This window comes from Topomyia yanbarensis, chromosome 3 (genome assembly GCF_030247195.1).
Source record: "Topomyia yanbarensis strain Yona2022 chromosome 3, ASM3024719v1, whole genome shotgun sequence".
Classification (NCBI taxonomy): Eukaryota; Metazoa; Arthropoda; class Insecta; order Diptera; family Culicidae; genus Topomyia; species Topomyia yanbarensis.
Genome location: NC_080672.1, coordinates 58,670,535 through 58,694,782, shown reverse-complemented (window position 1 = coordinate 58,694,782; position 24,248 = coordinate 58,670,535). Strand labels below are relative to the sequence as shown.

General features: G+C 44.1%; 1 protein-coding gene across 2 annotated transcripts in view; it reads right to left on the bottom strand.

The window, feature by feature from the left end:
• Window positions 1-24,248, bottom strand: part of LOC131692847 (probable E3 ubiquitin-protein ligase HERC2) — a 57,758-nt gene that overhangs the window by 18,796 nt on the left and 14,714 nt on the right. For both annotated transcript variants that reach the window (XM_058980166.1, XM_058980167.1), the window contains exons 3-8: window positions 18,988-22,753; window positions 17,539-18,926; window positions 17,330-17,481; window positions 1,584-6,105; window positions 1,339-1,530; window positions 963-1,278 (exon numbers count right to left, since the gene is read on the bottom strand). In XM_058980166.1, coding sequence (XP_058836149.1) covers window positions 963-1,278; window positions 1,339-1,530; window positions 1,584-6,105; window positions 17,330-17,481; window positions 17,539-18,926; window positions 18,988-22,753 — 10,336 coding nt within the window. The remainder of the gene's footprint in view (window positions 1-962; window positions 1,279-1,338; window positions 1,531-1,583; window positions 6,106-17,329; window positions 17,482-17,538; window positions 18,927-18,987; window positions 22,754-24,248) is intronic.

Sequence of the window (24,248 nt, the reverse complement as noted above, 5' to 3'; positions counted from 1 at the left end):
TCTAAAACAGAAGAATGAGAAATTATTTAAATTTAATTGGTGTTAAAAATAATATACACCATAAATTTGCTATGTTACGAATGTCGTTTTCGTCCGTGGCCATTGAGGCAGGTTTTGACCCACAAACGCCGCCAGATCCTACTTTAGCAGCAGCCCAGATAGGACCCGGCTTAATATAGCTCCAAGTTAAAACCTCAAAAGTGTGAATAGCAGGGTATTGAACTCTCCTTCCAGACTCCGAGCATAACCCTTTAGACTTGCCCCTTGCCTCTCATTTTGGTACCAACCAAGGAGCACTTGGCCTTGTACCCACTGCGCTTCCACCATTTTCCTCATTTTCTCCTCCTATCACTGGCATCACACGGTATGTGTGGCTACGAAATATGATTTCCTGAGCAGACAATTCTATGAAAAATGATTGCCGGGTCGTTAGTGCACTTTCTACACCATGTGTATCTTCAATTGGATATGATGGCCGGAAGTATAAATAGGCAACCCACGATCCCCAATGCCGCGCAGAAAAAATAGTCAGGAATTGCAACAGTTGCTTGAGAACTACCCATCGCGCGTACATCGGGAATTAGGTGGTTGCAGGGGGCTGAGCATGTCGTTAGAACCCGGTAAAAGTGATTCTCGAAATTAATCCGACAGGAGGAGAGATGCACAAGAGAGGTGGATTGATTATTGTAGGGTCAAAGTCCCCTGGGAGGCGACAAATAACTATGAATCTGGAGAACTGGGGAATAACTTCTTGATACAGCCAAGGAAACCACCGCCTTAGACTGATTGGGGAAAGCGCAATGGAATGAATTGTTTTATGTGACCGCAACAGAGACCTTATTAGCTTCATACCAGATTATTACCAGACCTTCCGGTAAGTCACCCGAATAGAACCAACATGACTATTTTTGACGAAGTTGTTTTCATGTTGTGCAATCATTTCGTAGACAGCGAATACTTACCAACAAGTGTTATGTCATCAATATACGGATGGCTCGTTTCCTGAACTACCGGTTTCGGTAGTTTCCCTAGTGAATGCCTAGAGGTGCACAGGTCTTCCAGCTCTGTGATGCATGTCTCGATGAGCATATTGGATATCGTCGTGTTACTCCTGGCCAGCGCGATTAATGTGCTCGCAATGGTTTCAGAAGTTTTCGCTGGTCCAGTCCGTCCACTTACACTCAGTTTCAGCAATTCAATCAAATGTTTTGCCTCGGACTCTCCAAGCAAAACGGTGAAATCATCTAAACCATGGGCTATGGGCACTTCGTTCATTATCTAGATAAAAAAAATTATGAACCAAATGCCATTGGATCGAAATATTCAGAGAACATTTACCTCATCGTGGTGGGTCATAGTGGCAGCCATAACGGACATAGCACTTGCCGACATTTTCGAGTGCCGCTGTGTGGCGTTACAGCTTGAAATTGACGCTGACAGCGAAAGAGATCCAGTGAGACTACGGTAAGCGCTTAAGGTATTGTTCATGCCAGACACAATCGGAATGTCGCAGTCGTTGATGTCATTAGACTGAAAACAGCCGGTTCAATAATCAACTCAGATTCTAACTACTAACTACTTACCGTTAGTCCGGAAACATCTGCCGGTGCCTCCCCACCTCCATGGGCAATGACATCGTTTTGCTGCTTGGTAACTTCTCCATCCACCTTTGCTTCGTACAAATCGTTTTCAGACACCGGAGTGATCGGACGCGTTTCCGTATATCCTTCGGCCCCCTTATCCTGCATGTTCAGCTGTGAGTGGCCGGTTAGGGCAGCAATAATACACGATCTTGCGTGCAGAATACTCATCGCGTTCAATATATGTGAAAGAGCGGCCTGTCTTGCGCCGTACGTTTCCAGTGAGAGTACGCTTTCCGACAGAGATGGTCTTTGCTGTTTCGTATTAGGTACCCCAGCCTGTGGTTGAAGAGTGGTAGGTTCTGTGTCGGAAGCGTATATTCCTAGACTGTGGCTACCCAATGGATCCTTGGTAACTGCGAATGGTACCGGTTCTTTTTTATCCTTTTCAGTTGGATTCTGCGGTAAACTCCAAGCAACTGAATGGGAGCTACCACAGGCAACCCGATTCACAAAGACTCCATCTAATCCAAGAACAAGGTTTGGTTTCTTATTTACGACTGTATTACCAGATCCTTGCTGGCCATGATCGTTGTCTCCCCAAGCAAACACTTGACCATTATCGGTGACTGCCAAGCAGTGGAGAGCACCAACTGCGACGTGAATAACCTTCTTTCCGCGTAATCCTTGAATTGGGGTGGGCTTCCTTACATGCTGGTCGGTTCCGTGACCTAGTCGGTAATAATCGCCTTTACCCCAAGTCCACACTTCCCCGGACTTGGTCAAAGCGAGGCTGAATTGAGCACCACATTCAATCTGCAGCACTCCAACGCCATTCAAACGTTCGACCTGATGCGGTACTGAACAACCTTCCGATCCGCCACGCCCTAGTTTTCCAAAGTCTCCATCTCCCCACGAAAACACCAATCCTTCTTCGGTCATACAAAGTGTCTGTGCATCACGACTACCACAGGCAACCTGAACTACACGATGGCCTTGCAAAGCGGTAACATGTTTGGGCTTTAGCTGCGTACAATTATCGCCATGACCCAATCGACCGTATTCTCCCAAACCCCAAGTATATAGCTCCCCTGAACTGGTGATCGCGGCACTGTGACTTGATCCACACGCAATATCCCGAATTCGCTTGGTTCGTAAACTTTCGATAAGTTTCGGTTTTTCCAAGGTCATTCGATTTCCATGACCCAGTTTACCATCTTCACCTTCACCCCAAGAAAACACCTTTCCATCTAGTGTTAACGCCATTGCATGCTTTCCACCGGAATGAACAGCCACCTTCTTGACGACGTACTGATTTAGGATGGGAACCGGACGAGGTGTTGGTACGTTATTGTTATGACCGAGTCCTAGCCGTCCATTAGTTCCCTCTCCACAGGCGTACAGCTTTCCATCTTGGGACACAATAAACAGGGACTTGGATCCACCGGCAATGTGTATCGGCTTCAACTGGCTTAAAACCGAAGAATAAGTAGGTAGTTTCACTTTGGACCCCTTCAAACCTCCGAGCTGTTCCTTGTCGTTGAGACCCCAAACCAACACTTTGGAAGTGATCTCATTCGCTGACTGCTCGTCGGCGTAGTTGGAGGAAGTGGTGTAACTTGGTTCTGCTGTTGCGTCATTTTCTGTTGCCAGAAAGGAGGCATTCTGTAGCATCATCTCCAGATCGGTTTGCTTCCGCTTCCCGATTATGTTGATTCCATGAACTTTGCATTGGATCCCGTTGTTGCGACACTGCTTGACCAGAATCTCAATCCAAGCGTAGTACTGCTTACAATCGTTTAGTAGTGGGACGACCACATCGGTTGGGTTGATCGATACCCAATGAAGTTCTTTAAGGGTAGCCACAGAATCACCCCCTCGGATTACAACTAATGAGGGCATATGCGAGTAGTCATCTGGATCGACGATGATCGACAGAGTTTGAATAAAAACTTGATCATGAATTTCCAGTCGGATCCAGTGCTTTCCCTGGGTGGAGGAACTTTGCCAGTAATTGGTACTGCGATCAAGCAGGTACTTAGCCGAAGTTTCGTTAGATGAAACCGTTAACGATCGGATGCAGCGAGACCAATCGTCTATAATATCAAAAATACCGCCCTGACCTGATCCTCCAGTATGGAGACAACTCGAAACCAATTCCAATTCACTCAAATGGCCATTCCAAACCGTTTGCTGTGGGAATTCAACCTGAACATCATTACCGTTGATTGAATTCACAGTCCCAATACTTCCCCGAGGAACGGTATTCAGCCGATAGCGAAAGTGCTGTGTGTTTCGTATTCTAACCTGCGATCCAACGCTGATCGTGGAACTGTTCTCCAATGGCGGAGCTTCCAACAACTCCAGATGAACGAAACACATCCAATACGGTCGATCATGCATCTGCCAGTCCACTCTAACATTCAAATCATGCAACCCTTCCGGCTCTACCTTCAAAACTGTTCCAATATGACCCTTCCGGATCTCCTCGAAATCCTGACAGCATCGAACCAACATCCCCGGACAAATGAAACCACGCACGTACATTGCGTATTGATCGGTCGACTTGAAGTCCTCTCTCAATTTATATGTGACAGCTTGGGAATCCTGCACCGACGAGCCACCTTCCATTGTATCCGAACTAACGCTCTCTGTGTCGCTGTGGGCATCATTGTCATCGCCTTTTCCTCCCAAATTAGCCGTAACATCTGGATGTTCCAGGATCCATTGCACGACTTGCTCGGCCGTTGGTTTTATATTCGTATGCAGTGTTAAACTCTTGATTGCCGTTTCGACGGATTTCCGTGTGAATCCCATCTCCATGATTTGGGCCACCAGAGGACTGGGAGGACTTCTTCGAGCCGTTCCTCGAGCACCAGTAACATTGCCCACCGCACCAGCCGTTGGCAAACTAACCGCAGCTTCGGCTCCTGATGGAGTTTGAGCATCTTCCACTGCCGATTCATTATTATAGATCGGCACTCCGTGAATCATCGTTGGCTGACTGATGGGAAAAGCACGTTTGTTTGAGTTCGACGGTGCATTCAGTTCATTGTTGACGAAATTGGCTAGCATTTGCGAAATATTCAAAGCTGCCAGTTCCATCTCCTGAAAGGAGTAACAAGCTTTCAAAGGACTTGGTTGCGTTGCTCTAATCAGAACCGTCTGAATCAACAGTTCGGTGAAGGTTTGAGACTCCTCTGAGGTGTTTGATTCACTTCGACTCTTACCATCCTCCGGACTAGCGTCCCGATCTGACAGACTCTCCTTCGAGGAACTACGAGTAATTCCAGGTGATCTTTGGCGCAAAATTTTCCTCAACAGACTCTGTTGGCGAAATAGAACTTTGGTAGCTTTAACAGCAGAGAAGTTAATCTGTTGCGTGAGCAGTAGCTGTGTGTTGATACTGTTAGCCACATTCATCGGAGTTTGTCCTATTCCGTAGAACAAAACAGCCCACGAGTTTAGCAGCATCTCGTTAATAGTCAACTTCGACAGACTGAACGCTCCCACATCCGCGCATTCGGAAACTTTGAATATTGGAATCTTTTTGGTATCCGCCATCGAGTGCACATTCATCACAACCTTTCCCTTTTTGGTCATTCGAGAGATAGTACCACGTACACCATCGAGAGTTAAGTTCAATCCTAGCCTAGGTCTGGAATCGCATCCCCCGATCGTGCAGAGAGTCCCCATGATAGCGGCTTTTTCTCCTTCGAAATTTATATCTAATTCGTGCACCAGAAAAACATCAGCCACCAGGCAAAGCTTCTGTGAAATGAACGCATTAATGTTCTCATTCCACAGTGGGAGCGTGTGCAGTTTTCGAACGAGAACAATAATTTCCTCCGCAATCGTGCCCGTGTGCGAGGCACTATACAGCACCCTGGATTTAATATCCGCTGAATTGTTTAATAGCGATAGATCATTGGGACAGTACATGCTGATTCTCCCGAGGACTTCGAACAGTTTAAGAATAATATCATCCACTCGATCCGCTTCGTCCTGGGTCCAATTGACGAGAGTTGACTGTAGTAGTCTTAAGCAGTGCAATTTTTTGTAGACATCCTTCTTGCAGGTGATCGGTGAATTTAAAATGTCGAACGCAAGTTCAATCCAAACCGGAGAGGTTAGGTGTTTCGACAACGCTTTAGAGGACGATATTGCCCTCAGGAAGCCAAGTGTCGTCCACTGTTCCATCCCAAAATTACAATAGGTAATCCTGTTGGTCAGGATAGCACGAAACATCGAAGCTACACTTCGCAGGGAGTTCTCCTGCATCCTTTCGGCGTGCATACCAACGGAAGCGAAGATCATTTGCAGTGTTTTGATGCATAAATTGCGCAGCAACTTAGTAGGATGGGATTCATTGTAAAGGTGTTGATCGACCAATTCGTCCTTCTCGCTATCCTTGTCCGGTGAGAGCGCCTTCAGGGCACTGTCCGCCAAGCGTAAATCGTACTGGCCTTCTTTGCCCATACGATACGAGTTCGTCGATCCGTTGTCCCATTCGACGCGGACCCATCTGGAAAGAGGAAAGAAAACAGAAACGAATGATTAACGAGCTTTGCACATTTTACAGGCGCTGTGTTCAAACGAGAGGAGAGGGCGCATAATAATCAGGTCGCATCTTGAACTGATCTGACTTTTCGAAGTACGGTACCAAAGTTATCGAAAATTGTCGCTCAAATGTTTTTGGATCTACTATTTGTGCCGCATAAGCTCCTGACGTTTGCTTAGCTTCTAAATCAGGGAAAACCGATAATATGGGATCCGCGCAGATCCATTCGAAACAAGCGATGGTGTAGGCGTGCGTGGTGGATTCCAGAATGTCAAACAGTAGCGAATGCTGGCAAGAGAAAGCTAGGCGACTCGGAAACTGGTTGATATGGCAACGCAGCATTCGGCGGTCTTGGATCCTGTCTTTAGACATTACATCTCCGATCTTCTTGACGACTAGGAACCCATTTCCAATCATTATGACCATAAGGCTTAGCGTAAACAGTGTCGTTCCGACTAGAAGACCTCGGCTGTAAGCGGTTGACGGAATTTGGCCCTGGAGTTCTTATCATCAGCTCGAGACATGTGTGAATTTTGCCACCAAATATGACCTCAGATGGCGTCTTCTGATCTGGCAGAGCCCTGTTGGGCGTACTTCGCTATGTTAACAGGAATATGCCTAGTGCTTGTTGTATCCATCCAAGTTCGTCGCGATTTTTGACGACCTTTTTCAACGCGTCCACAAATCGTTCTGCTTGATCATTTGATTGTCGATGAAACAATGCCCTTATGAGGTGTCCGATGTCGTTTAAGACGCGAGTTTGGCACTCGTGGCTTGGATCCCATTTTCGTTTTCTAGTACATCGAGCATCACCAAGAATGTTAATGGTGATTGCCGAGGATACACGGGTCGTTTGGATGATCTCCGGCCGTTGGAGAACGAATTGATGGCGGACAGGCAATAATCTCCTTCGACCGAACTGGCATAGTCCACATGGACAAGCTGTCACAGAGCGACCAGTTTGGGCCACGGCACTGATGAAAAGGGGCTCTCGGGAGCGAATCATTTGGCATAAAAACTGTATTTCATTTAGCATAACGGGCATTTGGCATAACGGATATTTAGCATGATTTTGAGAAGTGATCATCCTGAAGGTTATTTGCCATAACGGATATTTTGCATAATTATGTTTAACTTCTGGAAAACAGTAATTTGGCATAACAGACATTTCGCAGAACGGACATATGGCATATCGGACTTTGGCACAATTTTGCTAAGTGATGTCACTGAAGGTCATTTGGCCTAACAGACGAATGTGTAGTTTTTCAGCGAATGACCCATAAGTTTAAAACTGCACTAAGCAATAATATGGTCGGAATCAAAGTGTTGGATGGGTTTGTCTTTATGCTCTGTTTTGTATAATAGACGATACAAAGTTAGATGCGAAGGAAACGAAATTTTTATTATAACTAACTGAAACTGGCAGTGGTATATTGATTTTATATCGTCTGTGCAGAAAGGGAATGAAAGGCCTGTTTAGATTTCTCGCACACACTATCAGAGGGATAGGTGATAAGAAGAGATGATTCTACCTACATTGATCAAGCGAGACCACTACTGCTGCTGTACTAAATAGGGGTGTTCAATATTTTCACAATTTTGATTACCTAACACCTTCCTTTAATTACGAGCAGTTCTTTTGAGTTTCATTTTTGAAATTTTTGCGTTTGGTCATTTTCGTAATTATGGATTTTTTGTCTATGACTTACGTTGTAGTATAATATAGATTTTTGTTGATACTAGGACTGCGCGATCCACCAGATGTATGATCGCCAACGATTTTTGGCTTTGTATACAGTGTTTAAATAATTACAATCACGTCGTAAGCGACGGCCCCTCGCAAGCAAACCTATGATCCACTTGTTCGCCCAGATTCCTCAAACATAGGGGCTACGAATAAGCTTCGCACGCGACTTAAAGCGATGTGGCGTAGCCACATTAGCCAGGTGTTATTTATTAATTTGTATAGAAGAATAAATTAACTAATTTTGGACCTTCAACAGTGACATGGCTCAAAATTATGCCAAATGACCTTACTTCTCGCACAGGCTGAAATTGTCTGTTTCCCTGTAGATAAAAATGGCAGATGACATTTAGTTTGATCACTTCTCAAAATTATACCAAATGTATGTCATGCCAAAAGCCAGCCCTACTTTACGTAAAATTAGAAATTATGCCAAATGACCGTTATCCTGGATAACGTTGACGCTACATCGCTTAAAATTTGGTGCTGTACGACATCGATCCACCCCGTCGGACTTAAACTAGTTCACAGCCTCTATGTTTGAGTAATCCGAGGTAATCAGAGGTTTGCTTGCGAAGGGCCCCGCTTCCGACACCACCTCGTCCGGTTATGCGATAAAGCCAAGGCCTATTTGCTATATAGAGTCAAAGAACTGCTCCTGTTTGAAAGTAGAATCAACTTTTATGCTTAAGTAAATTGAGCAAACGAGCATATCAATTATTTGCTTGCGAATTTATCTGGCATGCAGATTCACAGAACTGCTCATGTTTGAAAGAAGAAATCAACCCTTTTCTCTTGAAAACGGCTGTTGATGCTGATGCGTTGAGAAAATGTTGTTCCAAAGACGACGAGCCGGTGGTGTGGTCTTTTGGTCTCAGCCGACAGCAACCGGTAAGTCACAACAGTCACAGTCTCTCACTGTGGCCGTGCCCCACCCGCGATGGGTCTGACAGTCGCGGCATGACGCTGTCAAACAGTAAAAACCGCAAGGGGAGGCAGAAATGTTTCCGATGATGGAGTGCGGGCGTGTGAGCTTCTAAAAGATAGAAAAACTGCGTGTTTCTTGGCCACAAACGGAGTTGAGCCGTTGTAACTGGCGAGCGCAGCACATCTGAACCGCTGGATAAAGACAAAGCCGGAGAGGTACACGAAAAAAAATTCGCTCGGTCTCTGCCAACTCATGTGCGCCGGAAACGCTAACCACGCGTACAGACACGAGGCGGACGAAGCGACCCGTAGTAAATCTACATTTTATCAAACATTTTGAGTCAACTATCCTTTAGATTTTACAAGGTGCATGGTCAAGAGCTGGACACTTTTAACCAGATTGGAATTAAGCAGACAACGTAATTTCTCGGTAGCACGGATCAGAACAATTTGTGCGCATTCTCCAATTATGAAATTACATTCGAATCCCTCGCCGAGCTGCGAGATGTTATCGGACGCTGTCTTTGGTTTCGCTGTTACTGGCATAGAGCTGTTACTGGCATTAGGTCAACTCTCCCTGGTGATGACAGTGATAACAAATTCGCCAATAGAGATAAATCTGCGTCACTGCTGCATGCATACGTTGATGATAACCACCTTGGCTGAGATAACTCATTTCATGCGTTTGCTTCCAGGTTTGCACTGTTGCGGTACTCTTTACGGGGTGTTCAAATTAACCGCAATCGGATGATTGCTTCCGTTTAACTACCATTTTGATATCTAGCAGGGTGGTAGCTCCGGTTGTGTATGATCTCGCTTTAGAGGTAGGGTACGATCAATGTCGCCATGATGCGATAATCATGTGTTCTTCCTGGGGCGTTATTAAAGCCCATGGATCGCACAAGGATTTGTACATTGGGCTGGAGTCTCAAGGGTTGCAGGTTCGAATCCTGCCTCTGGGTTTATTTTTTTCGCATCATTTCGGTTTAACGCATCATCGATGTTTTTCCCCGGAAAAGTCCCACGCAACCTTGTTTATCCTTCACACGCATGCCACATGATCCTCAGTGGGACTCTGCAATTTGCAGACATTGCAGGTTCTTGAGTTTGGCAACCGTCTGTGTGAAACTAAAATCCTTGGAAACTTTTGTAAAATACAACTAGCGTACCGGTCATGTTCTGCTTAACTTAACTGTCGAATAAGGAAACCTCGCCATCCAGCATAGCAGCATCCATTTTTCAGTAGATTTTAAACAAGTTTTTTAGGCAATTTTAAACCAGGTTTAGAATACAACAGCGATTAAATGAGCACTTTCATTTGATACACAAGAAGCAGTTCTTTTGCTTGCATTTTGCATGACATTGGACAGCATTTCGAGCTTAATCGCAGCAATTTCATCTCGTAGGGGAATTATGGTTAAAACCGACACCTTAAGCGTAACACTTTTTCTGAGTTGCCACAAAACCAATAAAATTATAATTTTTATGCAGAATTCTTCTTCAGAAAATTCTTAACAGGGCTTAATTTTTTCAGCGCTTCAAAAAATTAATTTCATTGAAAATTATTGGTTGTGAAACTTGGAAAACAAAATGACGTTTTGTAGGCACTGCGGGTAAAACCGACACCCCATAGGGGTAAGATCGACACCCCCTTTAATTTATTTTCCCTCCACTTTTTTAAAATCTTTATCTTTTTAAAAATGAGATACAAGCGTGATTAATAAAGTGTGAGTATGTATGATGCAAATATGTGCTATTTATAGCTTCATCATGTAGTGAGGAGAAGAAAGTTCGAAAGCGGGTACTATAAATAAGAGTATTTTATTCTATAGGATTATTTCTTGATATGGGTATTTCCAAATAATCCTTACGCACAACATTGCAACCTTCAGTGTCATTTTATTTTGTAAGAGAAGATTTGCAAGCGTTCTTCGTTCTGCTAATCGGATTCATTCACTTATAAGTCACACACACACTTTCAGTCTTTAATTTTTCGGGACTCTGATCATCAACGATCCACTGGGGTATACATAAGATCATTGTCTCATTGTGATAAAGTTCGTCTATGACAAACCAATAATTCGGTTTGATGAGCTTTTTGCAGAAATAGCAAAAGCTTCGATAGAAACAGATAAGCAAAAATTCCAATTTTTGATTTTTAAAGAGACTTACAAGAAATAAACTCTATAAAAGTATTTCTGTGTATTTCTGCTATTACTATAGTGTGCTAATAGTGTAATTGAAGTGTCACAAAGATCCCCAGCATTTTGTAATGAATCGCAAGTATACACAACCATCTTAACAGCGTGTCGGTTTTACCCTAACCATGGGGTGTCGGTTTTACCTCAACAGCGCACATTTTTTTATAAAACCGATTAAAAAAATTGAATTTCTCAAACTCGTCTTCAATGTACCTAGTTAATCCTAGGAAAGGCCGATAATAATAGGTACTGAAAAATGAAGTGATTCGAAAAGCTTTTATTCGGTTAAAAACTTAAAATCTACCAACAAAATTTAACATCCAGACGAGTATGAACGCTGCTGTCGTATGTTTTGTTTATTTTTATGACATTCGGCGTACTAACGTAAATCCGATTTTTCTTCAAATGCTCTACATAAACGTACTAATAATAAAGTGTCATTATGAAATGAATAAAAATTTGATTTCTAGGAAAAGTCGTGGGGTGCCGGTTTTACCCACAGTGTCGGTTTTTCCCACAATTCCGCTATATTAGCTTTGAGTTCGTCAAGGTTCTTAGGTTTGCTAGAATAAACTTTACTTTTCAAGTAACCCCACAGAAAAAAGTCTGGCACCGTTAACGAGGAGGCCATTCCAAATTGCTTTGCTCTGCAAGAACTTCATTGTAGCGGCTGTGGTGTGGCAAGGTGCCCCGTCTTGTTGAAAATAGAAGTTTTTCAGCGTTGCTACAGGCCCGTACTCAAAAAATTCTTCACCAAATTACGGATTGTCTTGTCTGTAGGCGCCGAATGCCTGCCATATTTTTTACGATAAGAACGCACAGTTTCGTTTTCAATATAAAGCACTACGATTTCAGCGCGTACTTTTGGTGTAAATCGACTCATAACTAAAATTGTGTTTATCTGTCAAAATCCGGCTAAGTATCTAAAAAAATGGCGGAGTTGTTCAATGTTGAAATAGGATACATCCAGATGGCGCACCCTGTACTGGTCCAGAGGTCAGGGATCAGTTTCGGGTTTGGTGGAACTCACTCCTTTATTGATCATGCAATAATACGAAGGAACTGTTATTGATGCATGTCGGACTGCTGCTGCAACTGTACCAACAGAGCTTGCTTTGGGTGACAGTCTGCTGTATCATTTACATGAAACTGTTTTTAATGACGTGGGGTTGCAAAGAGTGCATTCATCGACTAGTTTTGATGCGGCACTCATAAATAGTCGGTGATTGTTGCTGTTAGAAGGAAACAATTTGTTGTAGGTCGCTGGGCGACAAGATGGAAATATTCTGTTAGAGAGAGATTCTGGATACCTTCAGCTAGAAATTTTCTGCAAGAATGACAGCAAGACGACGCAATTTCAGTTGATGGATCGTGCCAGAAGAACAGTAAAATTCATGACTGTTGTACCCTACTAGCTATAGCTTAAAAGTCAGTCAAGCATATTTTTTCTGTGTCGACATATATTGTGTGTAAATGGTGGTTGCTCACTATTCGGGTTCTAATTTATCTGCCTAGCAGACCCTTGTTCACAGGACGCCCCAGGTGCGTCTATCAAGACCTTTGAATTCTGTAAATTAAACTATATTCCCCTTGATGCACTCTCAGCTACTTGTCAATCTGATGCTACTGGCGAAAAGGTGGGCGGTATTTTCCAACCGCCTGCTACAACGACTGAGTTTTTCTGTTTTACTATTGGAATAGTGAACTTCCCAGGAGAAATCTTTGTCTATAGCCATAGCGCTGTCATAATTAAACTAAAGAATGCAAGAGTGAGAGAACACAAACACGCCGTTGCTACTGATGAGCGTCCGGTGTCATTATCGTGATCGAACAACCCGAGGATACTGAATCATAACAGAATGTATTTTGCATTTCCATGTTACTCGATCATAGTTCACCATTCCTTAGTCTCCAAGTTGACGATTTCTTCCAGGTTCTGAGCATAACCCAAGTAACCAATAAGCATTATAACGTAGCCTAATATCTGCTTTAGATCCACATATAAAGCAGCCTTAAAGAGCCGTGAAGCCCTAAATACTGATATAATGCTGGTATTATGCCAGAAAAGGAGAAATATAGTGCTATTACTATGTAGAGATTGACCAGCCCCCTGGCAACCCTATACCATCATATGGAGTTTGACAGCGACCAATATATATAGGGCGTTATGGCTATAAAGCCCCAAACAAAGAATTATGTTTGGCACTACACACGATATTTAAGCGTTCCACACGACGTTTTGCATCTTGTGGGATGATATAACACCATCTTATTCAGAAAATCAACATTTAGTAACTAATTACAGCGTTTAAACATTCGATTCAAAATTTATGTTTTGATTTTCATGGCAGTGATGCTGTCTGTACAGAGACGTCGTCCTTGACAGGAGGCTGAGATTGGCAGCTCGTTTTTGCAGGACTAATGCTATTATATAGCACCAGAGTACATATGTCAGATTTGAAAGCCTAATATTGATACTACTACTGCTATTAGAAAGCTCCAGTTGGCTGTCATTTTCCGCCATGGTTTTAAAACCATTTCTTATGTTTTCTTTCGGTATAATGAGCAAAAAGGAAAGATTTTAAAATAAAATGTTCTGTTTATGACCGTAATTGACTTTCTTCTAATGCATTGTTATGAACGTTTTACGAATGAATGTTTATGCTTAATGAATTTTAATGAACTACGATATGAATGTTTTACGAAAAGTACCTTTAGTTAGTCTCGCACTGAGGTACCTTGCTTCGTCCTTTACGGTACGTGCGCTGCGTTTGCTGCCTGGACTATATTGCATATGTTCGATTGAAATGCAATATGCCGAATATAATCTTCACGAAGAGCTACATAACGAATAAACCCACAGCATTGAAATAGCATTATATCAGCTTTCTATTTGCTCTATAATGGCACTAAATGCATATATAAAGCATACATACTTTAAACATCATTGAAGCAGGTACGCGTTATATCACCATTATATATGCATATAGAGCAAGCGATAATGCTATATTTTGACTGTGCATTTATGCATTATTGATGCTAATATAGAGCTTTATTACATTGTTAATGCTGTAATGGAGTTTCAATACAACATTAGTGCAAACGTATAGCCAATATATGCAATGGCTTAATGCGTGTGGTTACTTGGGAACTTTAATTGGCTTTCGCACTGCACGTAGTCTGCCGATGTCAGCATGTTTGTATACTAGGTGCAGTTCTTAATTATATGACGCCGAATACTGAATGCAGAATCCTTCTCTAAAGTAAACTGAGAACTCGATTCTCTGCTTTCTCCAACCCCACGCCTCATGGTCGTACAAAGCGATAGAAAGTATCAGCCGTTTGTATAAAGCAAGTTTTGTGCGAGCTTGTGTTGTGAAACGACCTCTTCGGAATTGACAAAAATGTACCCCACAAATGTAAACAATAAAATGTGCAACCTTTATTTCCTACAAACAAAAAGCATCACTGCTCTACTCTCGCCGTAAATGTCTTCTTCCTTCGCAATCCAATGTTATACATTACTCGTAGTTCTTCTCTTTTTGATGCACACAGCATCGTTGTGGTCTCTTCTCCTTGTCGTAATAGACGTTGAGATCGTGGCAAGTCTCGATGCCGGTCAGCTGTACATATCTCGATCTTAATCCGCTCGGTGAACTAGCTTCATCGTCGATCCAAGCACCAAACACATCCACACACACACACACACACATACACACCTTCTTGTTAATCCTTTCGATGTTGAATTGTGCGGTTTATGCCTTATCCACCGTACATTCTGTTAACAACGGTTTGCAACCGTCATGTTGCGATCCGATTGGAAATATGGCCGACGATTCCTTCTGTTTACCATTAAGTTTTGTTTTTCCGTTTTTATTTGTAACGTTTGCCCCACGGGTAGATGGATCCTCGGCGCTGAATTCCCCAACGGCGAAGGCACATAAATGCAAACAACCTCTTCCACTATCCAACACACCCCACAAGTGTCGTGTCAGGGCTTACCAAGAAGGATCCACTGGTGGTCTTATTCCGGCCCAAAGTTAAAGCACTTAATGTAATTCAAAGTGCAAATTAACTGATAAAACGATATTCGGTCGTATTCGTTAAAAGGGTTAGATCAATCATGCTTCGCGTTGTTGTGTCTTACGTTAAGGAAGCAAGCGCGGTTGCTTGCGATAAGCTCTTCACGTTGGAGTACCGTGTATATGTACCTTAACGAGACGTGGAGACTGACGGTTTGGTCAAAGACGCGAGGCAATGTTCGTTTGCCGGTTCGTGTTTTTGTACTACGGGTGTCTCTATTGTGGACAGAATCCACATGGTCTCTTGACATGTCCCACGTACAAATTATGCGGAGATAAAGACAAACGATCTGTAAAAGAACACTACGCACTCGTACGCAGAAATATAGTAGACCTAGAAAGATATCCCCGGTGATGATGTCTAATACAAAATTCAATAGTGGTAGGACGAAACCGAATCAAGTGCCTCCTGGATTTGAGCACTATCGAAGAAAGCGAAAGCCTAACAATCTCCAATTTACAACCAGAGACTCAGTGAGAAAGTGGACTGCATCCAGATAGAATTCCGACAAACATGCTGTGGTCCATCATGTCGGCTGATCAACTACGGACAGCACTTACCATGCACAGTGGTGGGATGGACCATAGTTTCACAACGACCTAATGGAAATAATCGAATTTTCTGAGCTGAATTAAAAAAACCGTGGTTACAACTGCATTCATCCAGGAACAGCTACCAATGTTTGTCGTTCCGGAAGCTGCAAAAATTCATCGCATACAAGGATACCGATTGAACAACGCTGTCAACTTTCGACACAGGATGACCAATGGGATGCTTCGCGAATACAACCGAAGCTTCATTGCAACCACATCGGCGCAATGTATTCGATCTACATCGATAATCTGCTATGAGTCGAGGTACGACTGATAAATCCTCTGTTTCCAGATAGTGGCAACACATTAGTTAATTTTTCCGAGTGCGAATTAGGTGACGAATCTTTTAATAGGGACAATGCAAATCGAGCTACTTCACGTGGGACGCACATCACTAATTTTAGCGTTGCAAAAGGCTGTTTTTGCATAAGACACGTTCGGCCGTGCTAGGAATAACCAGACCATCCGAGGTTTTCCATTTGAAGACTGACCTAAATAACAAGTCATCCTCTCCGTTAAGTAACACTGGCGTCGGTTACCCTGGTGAAGCAGGGATCATACCACCCGAATGTTGGGAACTCGTACATCACGGTATTCGTCTGTATGTCGACGAACCCCGTCCTTTTGGATATGGCGTTGAATTCAACCAAGAATCGACCAGTTGGGTCAGTCTAATGAAATGGATCAAGCTCTACCATAATGGTCTCTGGGAGGCTGCCGTCAAGATCACGAAAGGTCAACTGATGCGAGTGATTGGAGCCATCTTAACGTTTGAAAAAAATGGCTACATTGTTCGGAACCCGTATCTCGACAAGCGAGAAGATCGGTCGTCTGAAACGCTGGTAACACCTTCAAATCGTACCGCAGCCGATCAATATTCACCTAGGAACACAAATACCATTCGGACTACCTTACCTCCTACCAGTGTCCCTACACTTCATATTGTCAGAGTTTATAGTCAGCCCGATTCTTGCTGCCTCCTAAATGCTTTTCTCACTGCTCTGCGGTAAACACATATGAGGCCATCCAACCAATCCGAAGAAATTTCTCTTTCCATCCAGTTCATCTCAATCACGCTGTGGATTGCTTCGTACAGACGGTCACACCCGGTTTTTAAAAGTTCGGTCGGGATTATGTCCTTCCCAACGGCATTACCGCTTTCCAACTTCGTCTAGCGTGAAAAAATCCACAGCTTGTCCGTCATTCCCAATTCTTATTCTGTTTGTGCTCTCTAATCGTTTTTCATTCAATAGCAACTCAAAGTGCTCCATCCATCTGTCAACAAATTCCTGCCTAGGACTTTAATCTTGACCGACGCCGGAGTGCTTTGATTCGTTGTTGTGGAGCGAGAACCTTTTCGTCGTATCCATGAGAATTGACGCTTTCAGTGGCTGCATCTGGATGAGACTTTTGGCCCTTAACTCATTGCGGGAGCTTCGCGATCTTTTGGACATCGCAACAGCAACTTTACTGGTTAGAGCTTGGTACTATCAAGCCAGGCCACCTGAATTAGTTCGAATGAAATGCAATTCTACTTGAATAAAAATTACCAATTCTACTTGAATTGCCCAACAAAGATGCCGTAGTTCAACAACATTAAATCAATCGGGTTTCACTCTCATGTACAGTCAGTAACTTACCCATCTTCTCCGATTTCGCTAATGATTCGTCCTTCTCCCCCGGGACCGTCTTGTTCTCCCCACTTCCAGTCAGCTCCACGAGCAATTCGTGTTCCAATTTTCATCAGCTTTGCCAACTCCGGACCGGGTAATCCTTCCTTCGACGACTTAAGCTGCAAATAATGAAAAACCTATAAATACCAGAACAATAACCAAACGAATATGCTTACATTTGTTACCACATCTTCGTAAATGACCGAAATATCGGTATTGTTTCTAGTGTTCGGTAAATCAGCTCCGGTTTGCCTTAACAGACCCATAATGCTACCCAAAATACCAGAGTTTATCAGCAAGCTTAGCTCGTTGGACTCGTATGTTTTGGACAAGATTCCAAAAATACTGAGTAGAAAACGTGCCTTGGGAAGTTTTTTAAGAAACACATAGGTTCCCAGGTTCGAGTTGTCCTTTTCACCATGGTTTCGGTGCCTCCCATTGATCTTTTCCTGATTTACATATTTTTGCAACTCCGCAACTGTCCATTCGATAATTTTCGCCTGAGAAATCAGAATATCGGCCTTCTGAAACGCTGTTATCATATTAAGATTCTCCAAAATGTGTTCCTCATTCTGTGCAGTTCCCTTCGGTACATGCAATCCCAAATACCCGTTGAACAGGTTATACTGTGCCGCATCAAACAACCCAACAATTTTCAGCAACTCGTAAAACATTTCCAACCCCTGCTTTCGGATCTGATATCGCTGAATCTGGCAGTACATTGCCCGCCGCAGCGTTTCTACATCGCACAAATCATACAGAATAAAATCCACAATTTGCTGACTGACCCCATTTTTGAACTCCGCCGGGTATGACTCGATCAGACACTTTTCGCTCAAACTGGCAATCACGTTATTGATGAACTCATCGCCACCATCCGGATTCTTCATCTTCGAGTTGTTGTAGTCGATCAGTTCATTGGTGGGCGTTTTGATTTCATCACTCGTGATGGGGATCTTCTTTTCAACGGTATCTCCACCGCCTGCACCGGTATTACAATTCACTGGCGCATTCTCTACACTGGTCACACTCAGCAGATTCTCATCGGAAGCGGCATGCTTCTGCACGGCTAGTACTACCGGCGATGCAGATCGATCTCGCGGCGTGGCGTTCAAGTTTTCCAGACTTTCTACTTTGATTAAACTTTCGTGGACTAGATTTTCGGTCGAGAGATGCTTACAGCTGAGATTCTCTTGCGATTGGATTTTCGTGATCGACGATGTGAACTGACTCTGAATAGTGACGTTGAGGATGTCCTCTGGTTTAGCGGAAACTAGCTGTTTCTTCGCGGCACGCATATCGGCAATGATCCGATAAACTAGAGCTTTGAAGCGTGGTAGTTTGTGAAGGATGTGCAAATTGGTGAGACCGTGCTGTTCCAGACTGATAGCCGGTCGAATTTCGTACAGCAGAAAGCGACATTTGTCGATCATTGGGGCGCACACTTCCTTATAGCTACGGTTCAGCTGCTGGCGCATTTTGACGATGCCCCACTTGGTCTGGTGGACAATCTTGATTATGTTGACGATTGGAGCCGGTGGTTTCGAGCAATTGCCGCTGAGTTCTGTGGGAGAAATAGTAGCTTAGTAGTAGATTTTCTTAAAAAGAAGACAAATTCAACTCACCTCTATCGACAACGGCCAGCGCAAGGGGTCCCAGGTTCTGGTGCCGGATTAGCACCGACATTAGCAATCTTTCCAACTCCATCACAGGATGCTCCGGGGGGAACTCCTGGTGCCAAATTAGATGATTTTCCTTACAATATCGTTCGCAAATGACTATCCACGAGGCAACTAATGGATCGGTAAGCTTTGCCTCTCCTAGATTGGACAGCATATTTTCCACCCGGTGAGATATTAAAACCGACGGCCAGTTGGCCATCTGTGGAACGTCTGCAATCGGAATTTGACTGGAGGCGTCGGTTGGGGTACTTCCAGCTGTAGATCCGCTGCTTCGTGCCTCACCCTTTTCCTCGTCGAACGGATTGCTCGGCTGGAGCACTTGAAGCCCTCCGCTAAGAATGGTTGAATTTAGAAGGTTTTTACACTGTATCTCGGCAGGTTGCAGAGGCGATCCTGCCTGCAAAATATTACATCGCAAACCGAGCAGATATGCCAACATGCACTCTGAGTGGAAGTGAGTAAGCGTGGTCATCTGACGGGGACTTTCTTTGTCGCAAATTTCGTTCACGGCGAACCGTCCGATTCGAAGGAACGAAGTTATAAACTCAAACGCTGTTCTATGTTGAGGATTACTAATTTCAAGTGAAATGTCTTTGCCTGCGCTGGCGCTGAGAATCTCTTGCGTTGCTGGGTTCTCCGCATGATAGTCTGAGACGTCGTATACGTTTCCATTGATAATGACCCAATTTCCGCCGTCGCTGACGTGGTTGTCTATGTCGCTACGACGAACTAGGAGGGTTTCCTCTTGGACAGGCGCAGCTTTAGCTGTTCCGCGGCAAATTATTCCCGGCCAACCCATGTCATCGGAGTCATGGATTTCACCTTCGTGCGTCAGCCGATTGAAGTTGTCTAATGCGTGAAGTAGTGGTATGAAATGTTTGTTCCAATCAAACGATGGTAGGAAGAGTGATTTATCCTTCTGGATGAGCACCAAACCGATAAGCAGTTCGTACAGAAGGGCATCGGAGATGTCATTTTTCAATATTTCAGCTACACCTTCCTTACCCTGGAGAATGGTTTCGTGAGCTTTGTACAATGTGGTTACACAAGCGCCAACCACCTGCTGAATGTAGGTATCGAGGAGAGCTTCGGCTCCGCTGAGATCGTCTGTCTTTGACTGATGAATGTAGGACAGGAGAAGCCGTTGAAATTTGTGCAGCAGATCGAGACTAGGCGAGGGTGGTTCCGGGGAAGAAAATCCTTCCTCAGTCTTGAGATATGGCCCGAGCATCAACTGACCGAGTCGTGCTTGAGTTAGGCTGGAATTGTTGCGTAGTAGTTGCTTCAGTAAATGCAGGAGGGATAGGTGAGTACCGGTGGAACTACAGTCTTGCGTGCGTTGAGCATTGATAGCCTGGTTTAGTGCTGTCTGGAGGCCACCTTCTGCCATCAGCGAACCTACCAAGAGATCAGTCATGAAACGATGGCCGGAACTGTTGCTAGTAGTGGTGGTATCATGACCAGCCGGAAGAAGCGACGTTAAGGTTTGAGCACGTTCCGAAGCGGTTGGTAGGAGGATAGACCAACCGACTTGCAATGTCCATTGAGCAGCTTCCTGCATAGTTTTCAAAACCACAGGGCCTCCAGCTAGACCAAGAATGCGGGACTTGAGGCTTGCTAGTAGGCGCGAACCTTCTACTAAGCCTACCTGCCTGGAGGAAACATTGTTCACTATCATTGCGTGCAGTTGCAACCGTAAGAGATTCAAGGATGCTACGGCGATGCATTCCGCTTCCTGACTGGGCGGGTGTCTTATATCTCCCGGACCCGTCGGAGTATTGCAAACCATACATAGCAACTGGTCCAGCATGCGGAATGTATGTTCGCTGAGATCAACCACGAATGGGATTTTAGAAGCTACGCCTAGGGTTGATGAATGACACCAGACAATGCTTTGAGCAGCTCCACAGGTCATGCCGGAAATGCGTAGCGTTGGAGGTGTTGTCAGAATTGGGTTTTGAATTATGGGATCTCGCGAAACACAGGATGGACAGATCTGTTGATAGTCATTGCGGCCCCAGCCATACAACTCCCCAGAACTTGTCAAAGCTAAGCAATGCGCTGATCCTACTGCAACGTCTACTATTTTCTTCCCCTCTAGAGCCTGAATCAAAACAGGAACATTTGAATGTTCAGAATTGCCATGACCAAGCCGTCCACCGTGTCCTTTTCCCCAACTGTACAACGTTCCATCGAAACTCAGCGCCACGCTGAACTGCGATCCGGAATATATTTTAGCGACATTCGTTAAGCTCTCAATCTGAACAGGAATCGGGGACCCGTTGCATGATCCGTTGCCCAGCTTTCCGAAATCGCCATCGCCCCAGGCGAACAGCAGCCCCGAATCGGTCACGCACATGGAATGAGCATCACCGCTTCCCAGTGCCACATCAACCACATTGTACGACTTTAACGCTTGAACCTGCGTTGGGACAAATTTGTCGTCTGAATTTCCATGTCCCAACCGACCGTACGTTCCTCGACCCCAAGTGTACAGCTCTCCGCTGCTAGTGATTGCGGCACTATACGAAGCTCCACAAGCAATTCCGCAAACTTGTTTTTCTGCCAGTGCAACAATTCGAGTAGGAATCTCCTTGGAAATCGTATCCCCGTGTCCCAACCGTCCACCATCGCCAACTCCCCAGGACCATACTTCATTGGCCGAACTTAGCACCAGCACATGTCTTCCCTCGCAGTGCGCAGCAATCTGAACAACGTTCACTCCGTCCAGTCCCTCAATAGCTTTCGGTGCAATATTTTCTGTACAATTCGAATGCAACGAATAAACCTGTCCACCGGTAGTCAAAATATAGATACTGTTCTCCGAACAAACAACCTGCCGAGCTTGCAGCGCGATGGGCAGATCAATTGTTGCCGTTGAGTACCGTGGTACCGAACCAAGTAGCTGTGCCGTACCACTGCTCGCTTCGGATGTGAATCCATACATTTCCGGCGAACAGGAACTCCAGCCGAGGGTGAAGATTTTCTGCAGGTGAGATTTGTTGACCACCTTGATCGAATAGTTCCCTGCAGGAAGATGCGGTTTCGCCAGACGATCCAGGTGACTAATGATAATAACAGCAGCTTGCTTCAGATCTACGTTCGTCATCTCATTCTCTGGCAGAGTTAAGAACCGAAGAAACGATTCTGTTGGTCCAAAATGGAACGATTCACCGGCATTGTACGAGGCGAAACTACCAATCTGCTCGTATCGCTTCAAAAGCGGTACCAGTGGGGCACCCGTGTTTTGCGGTGGGCTTCGATTATCCTCACTTTCTTGATCCTTTTCGTGCAGCGTAAGTAGCAGTGAGATTCCTTCCAGCGAACCACCCAGGGTGCCTTTCTGGGCACCTAGTTCCAGCAGCAGATTCAGCGCGATGTGACGATCCGCCTTCGGTACCAAACAGCGACCTCCCATAACGTCACCCAGCACCACCTGGCGGAGAAACTTTATCGATTTTTCCACTACTTCGATCCACAGCGATGACATTTGCGAGGTGTCGAACAACGATGCTTCCGGTAGGGTTTGGAGAGCCTCCAGGGCTTCGGAGAGTAGTTCACTGCACAATTCGACATCTTCGCCGGAACGCCAGGCACGCCTTAGAAAGGCGAAAGAGAAGTTTAGGGCAGCCCGGGTGCCAACGCGTGCCAGACCAAAGGTGGCTTTGTCGCAGTCCTTCATCGGGGTCCGATCGAAGCTGGAGTTTTTCTGTAATGTAGAAGAAGAAATACAAAAAAAAAGCTGTTAATATTTGTTTTTCTCTGATGCTTATCGCAGGTGAACTACTGTAGTTCACCTGCGATTGTGTAACACAATCATAGCAATCTACGGTTCTAAATATTTTTATTTATTCTAATTATTTTTCTTAACAAAAGCTCAAAACTACTTCGGTAGATGTGGTCCTGTTCATTCGCTCCGTAAAGTCGGTTTGTTCTAACGGATAAATGTTTTTTTTTCGCAGAGCTCTATCGTATGCGAAACCTACTATGAAAGTCGCCTTAACAAATTCTTACTGTTTGTGACGCTTTTCCACCATTTTAAATTTCACACTTTGAATAAATCGCTCTTTCGTTCCGGAAAATCAACAAAAACTTTCCTACTAGCATCATCGATGAGAGTCAGCACGTAAAAGCTACCTGCCAGCGAGAGGACTGCAGCTGAATTGACCAGATCCGAGTGCACCAGATCTAGCAAACTATCAGCCCTAGAATCGCTTGAAGAAAACGACGCACTCTGAAATGGCATCCTTGTACTATTCAATGTCATCAACTGGAGTCTTCAGCTTCCGCAAACATCGACCAATAAGGAATTTCAAATGTCAATGGCAGATTCATGTGATAACCCTCCTATTTAGTCCGTATGAACCACCGACTTGCGTTCCCGAGCAAAGTCCAACATCAAAATTACAGCAAATAAACAACATATTTTGATATCAAGCATCAAATTGAAATCTTATTTTTATATCAGTTTAAATTTTTCCAGATATGACATCATATTTTGATCTCATTTTGATGTGCTTACGTTTTTAGAAAAAAATGTTTGTTTCTATTTATTTGACAAACATCGAATTGATTACTTATTTTGTTATCAATGAAATATTTCACCATCTCAATGAATTTTCAATTTGCTTTCACTGATAGCATGAATAGTTTTCTGTTTGATGTCATAGTGCAATTTTTCTGCTTTCGATTTTGTTCTATTAACCGTTAAAACGACCAAAATGATAACAACCTGAGCAATCATTCCCTACTACATCACATCAAGTTTAGTTATCAATTTGTTATCAGACTTTGCTCGGGTTATAGTACTTCGCAATGGTGCGTCGACAACTACAATCTAGACAGATCTATTCGATGGAAAGCATATTGGTGATCAGATCTAGAATCTGTAACATATTCACCACTTCATTTGAACGCTCATCTAGCATCAGATTAATCACGCTTTTTGCTACCAACATCATACAGCCATCATTTGCCGTGAAAATTGGATGAGACACACACACACTGCGGCTTCTCAAATCCATCGCTAGTCCGGGACATGTGGCACATTGTTTTCCATGGCGAACACGTAGCACAGCGTCTTATCGTGCTCCTTTGGGAAATTCTGCTTCAAAGGGCACCCGGTGGCAAAATGTCCCTACAGCTACAGGACATATCGTCATTTACTATATAATATAACGCACCGTCTTAGCTTTTTGGACCAT